An 8,827-nucleotide genomic window follows, 5' to 3' on the forward strand; every position below is an offset into this window, starting at 1 on the left:
GAATGAAACTCAGCAGGTAAGCCAATGTAAATACAATATATCACAGTTTCGAAAAGTGGTCTATCAACTGTCAAAACTGTGACAAATTATTTTTATTATCCACACTTATTTAAAGATTGCCATTTTGGTATACAGTTCGACATTTGTCGTTTGATTGGATGTTGACATTTTGTCCTATCTTTTTGCACAAGATATGAATATGATGAATACATTATTAACGAGTAAAACATTCGAACATTTCAATTAATATCTGATTAACACCATTGTCAATCGACCACCGTCGTTACACTGTACCATGTTCACTTACGGTAGTCATTTAAAAGGTACAAACCGAACTATCAATTGTGAATCTTTTACAGAATTTGCGAAAGAAAAAACGTATTTCAGACCAGAACAAATGCAATGTATCTTTCTATTTATCATTAATGTACTGTTCCGTGTGATAAGACAAGTACTTTTTACGAAGTTTTTGGGAATTGTACTCCCGTTATAACCGCCTTTTAATAAAATGTACATGCAGATTATACCACGTACACTACCGGTAGCCATTTAAACGGTTTAAATATCACTTAGATTTCAAAACACACATTACCAATTTCATGATATATTTTATGTATTTCTCATTTTAACAACAATGGATCCTTCTCGGACAAAAATAGCATACATATTGTTTTCGAGTGTAACGTGCTATATCCGTTTTTTCTTATGTGATATGGTTTATGTCGTGCTTGAACATTGAAATCCTATTATAGACACGCAATCCCCTAGTCGCTGCACTTTTACATGGTGGGGGGATTGAGTACATCAATGACCTAGAATTCTATGCTGGTTGAGGCATTGTGCTCCTGGTAGGGTCACCCAAGCCAGACAGGTTGAAAGGTAGAGGTCAGACCAATCAGCACCGCCCTTTGGCCGGGACGCAAATGCTAGGTTTGCACCATTATGCATTCCTTCCTGGGGGTTTGGTATACAGAAGTCCGCCTTCGGGCTAGCCTTTGTGCATTCCTCTGGAATGGCCAGGTACAATCCTCAGAGTCCCATCTAATAGTGTAGATATTGTTTCTGTCCATTTTTCTTTCCCTTTCAACTTTCTATTTTCTTTTCCTTTCTCTCTCTCTCTGTTCTTTCCCCTTTTTTAAAATTTGATTCAGCTTTTGTTTTGTCGACCATTTGTTGGCCCTAATGACCTATCCTGTGTTGATGGGCCGTTAAGCATTGATAATAATTATAGACACGCAAGACTTGGCAGACAGAGGCGTCAGTCATTCTATAAATAATTGGGACTATACTGTTCTGTTGATATACAGGTATGTTTATTATAAATATGCTATTTACATATCGATTCGTTTAAGAATGAGTACATGTGTGTGTTGGTTTCCTTTAAGAATATAAATCATACTTCAATAACGATTTTTAAATCTGAAAAATGTTTATAAATATTGCTTATGGAAGCTATGTATAGTATTCCTGTCTATATCAGTAAAATTGTATACTTGCATACACTGGAATTCATATGCAAAGTAATTAATATCAACTGAGCTCGGTGAATGTCCCAGAAGGAAACACATCTTTTGTGTCTTTATGAATAAGGTCAAAACTTCGCATAAGGAAGAACGCCGCCATGCATAACAAAAAGGAAATATTTAAATTCTGCAACATTATGCCTATACACGTACAATGTAAACCTATATGTAGACGCACTTGCAATATACATGTAAGTTATAATGAACAATCTGATTTACAACGATAACGTGTGGTGCTAATTTAGATTAGGCTGGTCTTTCCGGAAATTCTTTAAATGATGATATAATCGATCCGTTGTGATTCAGAACGAAACTCAGCAGGTAAGCCAAATTTAAATCTAAGTTGTAAATTGTTGAAAACAATTGATAGATCAACGTTCGAAACCGTGACATATTTTTGAGAATCGCCATTCAGTTTGACATTTGTCATTTGACTGTTTGTTCACTTTCGGTTACAATGAAAACGGTTTAAACCAACGCTTTCATTGTGAAGATTCTATTAAATTTGTGAAACACCCATTACAAATGTTATGTATATCTCCTTTTAACAACTACGTATCTTATCTGCGAGACAAGTATTTTTGTAAAATTGGTGTACTTTCGTTATCTAAGTCTTTTACAAAAAATGATTAACTTTCAGAATGTTCTCGAATAGGGCCTCGTTCAATTCCTGTTAGCTCTCGTTAATCACGTGATGTGGTTTATGTAGTGCTTGTTCATACATGGACATTCTATGAATAACGGTGAATATACAGTTATGATTATGATATACATGCTATATACATATCGAATTGTTTATGAATATATACATGTGTTTGTTTGTTTCCTTGTAGAATACACTCCATACTGAATCACCATGGACCATTGACAGAAATGTTGGGATGACACAAATTTGACACAAAATTGACACTAGAATAATTTTATTTGAAATGTGTTTGCTCAACGCTAGCTTTTATATCCGATTAAAACAAACTTCTTGGAAGTAGATATACTTTCGCTTTTGACTTTGTACGGGAAGGTAAGTCTTTGCAGTAACGCTATGAAATTGATACCATATGAATCGCATATATGCGTGTTTCCTTTCTTTCACCGTGTTTTGAATGGTTTAGTATCACTCCATAATCAGAACTCATTACGAGTGTTACGATTGATTTTTTTTATGGGTTCGAACGAAAATTGTTCACACGGGGTTGGCATTTTCTTTTTCACATACAAAATGTACCGAAAATGTACATTAAGTAGTCCCTTTTATATAATGATCCTCATCACGGAGGTAAACATATGTGTAAACAGCCTTAAAAGGAATGGTATCGAACGTTTCAAACTGAATTAATTGTTTTCCTGCACACGCTAATAATATTAAGAAAAATATGTATTTTCCGCACTAGAGGTCACCAGATGAACTATGTGAATTAGAGGTATCCCTCAGGGATGTACGGCATTTGATGCATGAGTCTTGCATAAACAGAAGTGGGGGATATATTTAATATACATCTCATTTCATGCCACAATTATTTGACCTATATTAATATTGAAATTAGCTTATACAGTTTCTTCCTTGTAAAAGGCAGCTTAAGCCAATAAATTTAAATAAAGAAAGACTTTAACGCCATATTGTTAATTTATTATCCTTAAAAAGTAATGGTTCTCGTCCGTCGTCCGTCAATTGTTTTCTTTTGAACAAACTCTTCTGAAGACCTGGAGGACCTAGGTGCATGCTATTAAGCCAGTAGGTACCTGGGATGGAGTGCTATACAGTTTCCTCATTAAAAGGATCTTGACCTAGTTTCAAGGTCACAGTTTAATATGTTAAAAACTTAAAACAACAATATCTTAATAAAAATTTGGTCTAGACTCATTATACTTGGGTATATTATATAGACGAGCTGTGTGGGTTAAAAGCTTTAAAATTCAACTTTCAAATTTCAAACAACAATATCTTAGGAACCGTTAAAGAGATTTTAAAATGTCGTGTGTTCTAGTTACCGAATTTGGTCTGCAGTTACCTTATATGTCAGTTTCGTGTAACAAAAGAAACAGGTGAGCGATACAGGCCCTCTTGGCCTCTTGTTACAATATACAATATGTTTTCGTTATTGTACATTGCAAACCTACCTAATTTCCCAAATGTTCAAATTTGTAAATTCCATTTTCCAAACTGTACCTACTTATTGGAAACTATCTCCCCGGCATAACTATATCTTTTATCAAACATTTCTGAAAAGAAAACCGTTACCTGCGGGACTTTTATGAAAAGAAATTTCCATGAAATGAACAAAACAAATAATCAACAACAGCAAAGTTCTGAGAGTAAAAGAGGATGCAAAGGTTCTAGATCGGGATTCGAACCAGGCACTGCATATTGTTTTACTACCTTAAACCTACTAAGCAACCTTGTCAAGGAAAGTCGCCTTGCCAAACCGTGTTACAGTAATATCCAAAATAAGATTGACGGGAGGTTAATGTATATACAAAAAAAAGATACCTTTTAAATATATATAAGGTCCCTGTCAGATATTCTGTATTGGCCTTCTACTAATATAAAGCAGCCAGTGAAATTTCGTCAGAGACGCTTTACAAGCATACACATATATAATACCTTAAATAACACTTAACGGTTTTCTATGTGGATGATTTTTTTTATTTGATTTTTTTTTAGTTAGGAGAAAATCCTATTTTATTTTGAGATTTGTGGCGTTATCTCGTGATGTTTCCGTCATAAAAACAATACTACATCTCAAAATGAATTAGAATCAAGATTTCTTCTGGCATACTCGATGGCAATAATTATGCATTTAATTGGTATTTATTGCTTTTTGCATAGGTAATGCACATCTAAATCAGGAATGGCAAGCGCGTCAGGATTCAAGTCAAGTTTAACAGGTAATTGTCTTCATTTAATGCAAAAGTAACTTTTTTTTAAATGAACGTGTTCCTCTCAGGACCCATTGCAACATAACGTCTTATTTTCATACCAAACTACGTCTTCGAAATGCGAAGGATCTCATTTCGCTATACACATCTGGTCTGCACTCCTGCGATGTTTCATGACGAAAACGAAGGATCGCAGTAAGCTGTTTGATTGGTTTCAGATATTCAAAATCTAATCAGATACCTGTCTTTTGCATCGTAAAGAGGAGCTACACCAGTCAACAAACCTTATCGATTTGAATGCTACGTTATAACATGTTTTATTAAATCTCTAATAAAGAATCAGAATAATGTAATTGAACCTTTGATTTTAGCATCACATATTGAAGAAATGCAGGGAAGATATATTTATATCAAAAGCGGAACTCAGAGATTACAGAGATGGTCACACTGAGACACTTTGTATGTATAGATAAAAATGAAAATGTATCCAAAAATATCTTTATGCTGATGAACCTTGTACAGCTGGTTCTTTCTAATAATAATATAACTTCATCAAACTAGCATCATCTCCAGTTTATTGTTGGACCTTATGTTGCTCTTCTCTTTCATAAAAAGGATTTATTTTTTGGGGGGAGGGGGGTCCAATCATGTAAATCGATGTTCCCGTACGGTATTTTCTCCAGTCATGATGCCTGCTTCATGAGAAATTGACCTTATAAATTACTTACCAGAAATGTCTGATCACGCCATTCGACGACTTTGTATTTTGAATCTAAAATGAAATATGTTATACACTAGCTGTTCCTTATTTTGATCAAATTAGAACAAACAACAACAACATACATGCTACTGTAATATATTATATCTACACAATTTTCTGAAGGATCGAAGGCAAACAGATGGCTGTCGGATCTAACAGAAAAACTCGGGGGAAATTTCGCAGAGTTTGCCTCGCATATCGGATTCACTGAATCGCAGGTAAAGGTTATCCAAGAAACTGGACAACATCTTCACCAACTGGTCATATCAAAATGGCTCGATACCATTGGACGTCACACGACTAAATACCAACATGTCGTTTACACAGCTTTAGTGACATTAAAGCGACAAGACCTGTTGGACAGGCATTTCAAAGGAGGTACTTTATACTTTTTTTCTACATTGGTGCTTAGACGTACATCAACTCATATGATATAATATATCTTATAAATAATGTATGGAACTCTTTCAGTGAAAGAATACGATAAAATATATGTTTTCTCTCATTTCCTTGTGTTTAAGATAGAGCTATCCATGGTTAGAAATGTGTGTAAGAAATGTATATCTTACACCCCATTTCATGTTACCTGACATCACAATGGCTCAACAATAACGTGATGTCACGAATTTTGAAATATCCAATGCCGTAATGCGAAGAAGGCGACGTGATGAAATTAAAACCATTTCCGATATATATACCGTATACGTAAGAAAGATCTGATTTTTTTTCTAGGCAAACTCTGTTTGCAAATATGGGGTATGCTTAATCTGACATTCGTTTTCGTCTAAAAATATCAGGGGGGGGGGATGATATTTTCACAATGGTAGCCAGTCAAAACGCATTTTCAGGGTTTCTGAGATTATTCTGGTAGTTGGAATGAGGAAAAAATACTCTTCCATGTCAAAGGGTATAGAATAGGGCATTACCACCCTCGGGATTTTTAAAATTGGCAAATCCCTCGGCAAGGCCTCGGGTTTTATTTATTTAAAAAACAAATCGGGTGGAATTTCCCTATCCTTCACCCCTGGACATGAAATAGTTTTATATATTTATTTAATAGAAGATAAGTTAACTTACATCTTTTGCTTTATAAAATGTCGTTTAGAGTAAAGATGGAAGAAAAAATATTGAAAGTTAAAAAAACAAAAGATCTGTACTAGGAACTGCAGGAAAATAAAATATTATTAGTTAATTAAAAGATTTTCTTTGCATAAATTTTTACTTACAAGAGTTTACTAGTTGATGTTAATTTCACATTTTAATCATCGTTGTCATCAGTTATTTTAAGTTCATATTACCAGGTAGATATAATCATATCTGCATCCAACTGAAAGTTTTATGATTCTGTTAACTGCTTTCGACGTTATATATTAGTGATTCATGCAATATACATATTGTATCAATATTTAGGGACTCCCGAAAAATATTCGGATAACATTTGGGAAGATTTCATTAAAGAATTGCATGCTATTGACTTCAACAATGAAGAATCAAGAAAACCAGGTCAAGGTATGATATTGTATACATATATATATTTTTAACTTCCTTATGAAATATTAAAAGCTACAAAGTGGTGATACCTTTTGGAAATTTAATTAATAAAACAAAACAAAAAATATATAAGTACCAATATCATCTGATTATGGAGGAAAACAGTTACCCACAACAGAAGAATATGCAATATCGTAATACAACAAAACTTATTGTCACGAGAAAGTCATTTCTGGCTTAAAGCAATCGTCTTTGAATCCATTACAGTGCTATAGATAATTTCAAAATGTCCGTTTTAATATTTTAGACAAAAAGCCTGATGTCACAAAGAAAAAGAAGAAGAATAGTAACCGTATAAGGAAGAAAAGTATCAATGGTAGATACATTTTTCATTTTATGGAATATTTTTTTTCGGGGTTTTACGCACATGCCCTTCTGTTTCTCCAATTCATTGGCCCCTTTCATCACAGATGAGTCGTAGAAGAACAAAACTGCTGTATGCTATGATGTAATTTCGTTCATCTTTGTAATATAGCAAAGCTCAATATTTATGTACAAAGTAGAATTTAAAACACATCGATTTATAAAACTGATTAATCTCCTTAAAGAAATACGTGGTTAAAGTATTTGACTTATGCATGTTTTAACAGGTCAACAGTAGTTACGATAATGTAGATATCCAACTTTGTGACCCCTAGCATCACCGATGAGTCTTAGTAAATGGCAAAATTGAAATTACTTGTGTGTGTAACGTTTCTCTATCTTGCAGGAAATGAACAGAAAGAAAACGTCATAGAAAAGGACAGCAAAACGTTATTATTGGAGGACGATACTACTTTGTCTGGAAATTTGCAGATAGAACCTTCTGCAGGTAAATACGTCAAAGCCACTAATGTCCCTTATGTAGCTGTCGTTTATCTTCGCTATATGTAGTTAACACATAAAGATGCTCCAAACTGTGAGTACGAAAGTTCATCTATGTTGGTGCTTACAAATCTGATGTTTTTAAAATACTTGTTCGAATCATCAGGCTACATTCCTCAATACTTCGCCCATTACTTTGGCCTTCGTAAGTAGGACTGACACTCGCAAAGAAGAATTAGTTTGAAATTTGGAACCGGAAGGCCATATACATTCACCTGTACCAGCCAACCATCAACCAGGACGAGAGGATGTATATGTGTGATTCGATCAAGAGATCACATGTCCGAAAGGTCATGGTGGGACACGTCTTAGTTATACTGAGGTAGGACATATTTGTAATCGAAATATTCAGGAGTGTAGTCTTGTGTTAAATGGATAACCAGCGTGTAGCACTTAACTGTGCTTAATCGCACATTACACATGTGTGTAGCGCACTGTAAATAATTTATGACAAACAGGTTTCCATCTTGAGCAGTTAAGGTGCTTTCTCACGTTTGTTTATTTAAAAATTACTGTGTTTACTTTTATTGTGTAAGCATGTATATGACCATTAAACAAATTATTACCCCCTAGCCTCGCTTATGCTTCAAATATTGCGTTTTTTGTATTGTTGTTATGCGCAACTGACCTCATTTTATTTGAATATCAAATTATGTACATTTTGCTGATGCTTTATATAAGATAGTAAAAATGGGCTCCTACATACCGTACTGGCAATTTGTTGATAATGCAACTGATATTCAGAACGTCACATCATGTATTATTTATTTGAAACAAACACAAAATATGCAACATAAGAATACAAATAAAATTAAACCTTATTTATTTTACAACAATTATGAAACATTTCTTTTAAAGTTATATTAATAACGCTTGCTGGCCCGGATGTTAGCGCTATGGGTTCTTTATGTGGGAGGAAACCGGAGTACCAGGGAAAACCCACGTAATCGGGCATGTGACCCCATACCTCATCACGTATCATCGGGAATTGAACCCCGGTCGCCTTGGTAAAAGGCGAGTGCGCTATCCATTGCGCCACCCGAATGCCATAATAGAAATACAGCGAAGACCACCGTTCTGATCGAAGTGTCCATTCCCCTGAGAGCTTGATTATACCTTAATATTCTTAAGAATTTAATTAATTTTATCGACATAGTTAGACCGGTTCATAATATACCCACTCATTATTTACACAAGTACTCCTCTAATCTTTGATGTTGTTTTTAAATAAGGAGGCTTAACCAGCCCCCCCCCC

The 8,827-nt window shown here is 34.5% G+C and overlaps 1 protein-coding gene across 1 annotated transcript in view; it reads left to right on the plus strand.

Moving 5' to 3' along the window:
• Positions 1-1,193: 1,193 nt before the first annotated feature.
• The window catches only part of LOC110454394, a 17,687-nt gene continuing 10,053 nt past the window's right edge, over positions 1,194-8,827 (plus strand). Inside the window, exons 1-7 of the mRNA XM_021503872.1 lie at positions 1,194-1,844; positions 2,357-2,541; positions 4,348-4,406; positions 5,281-5,535; positions 6,568-6,666; positions 6,956-7,024; positions 7,418-7,519. Coding sequence (XP_021359547.1) covers positions 4,370-4,406; positions 5,281-5,535; positions 6,568-6,666; positions 6,956-7,024; positions 7,418-7,519 — 562 coding nt within the window. The 5' untranslated portion in view covers positions 1,194-1,844; positions 2,357-2,541; positions 4,348-4,369. The remainder of the gene's footprint in view (positions 1,845-2,356; positions 2,542-4,347; positions 4,407-5,280; positions 5,536-6,567; positions 6,667-6,955; positions 7,025-7,417; positions 7,520-8,827) is intronic.

The sequence above is a fragment of the Mizuhopecten yessoensis genome, unplaced genomic scaffold (genome assembly GCF_002113885.1).
Source record: "Mizuhopecten yessoensis strain PY_sf001 unplaced genomic scaffold, ASM211388v2 scaffold7831, whole genome shotgun sequence".
Lineage (NCBI taxonomy): Eukaryota > Metazoa > Mollusca > Bivalvia > Pectinida > Pectinidae > Mizuhopecten > Mizuhopecten yessoensis.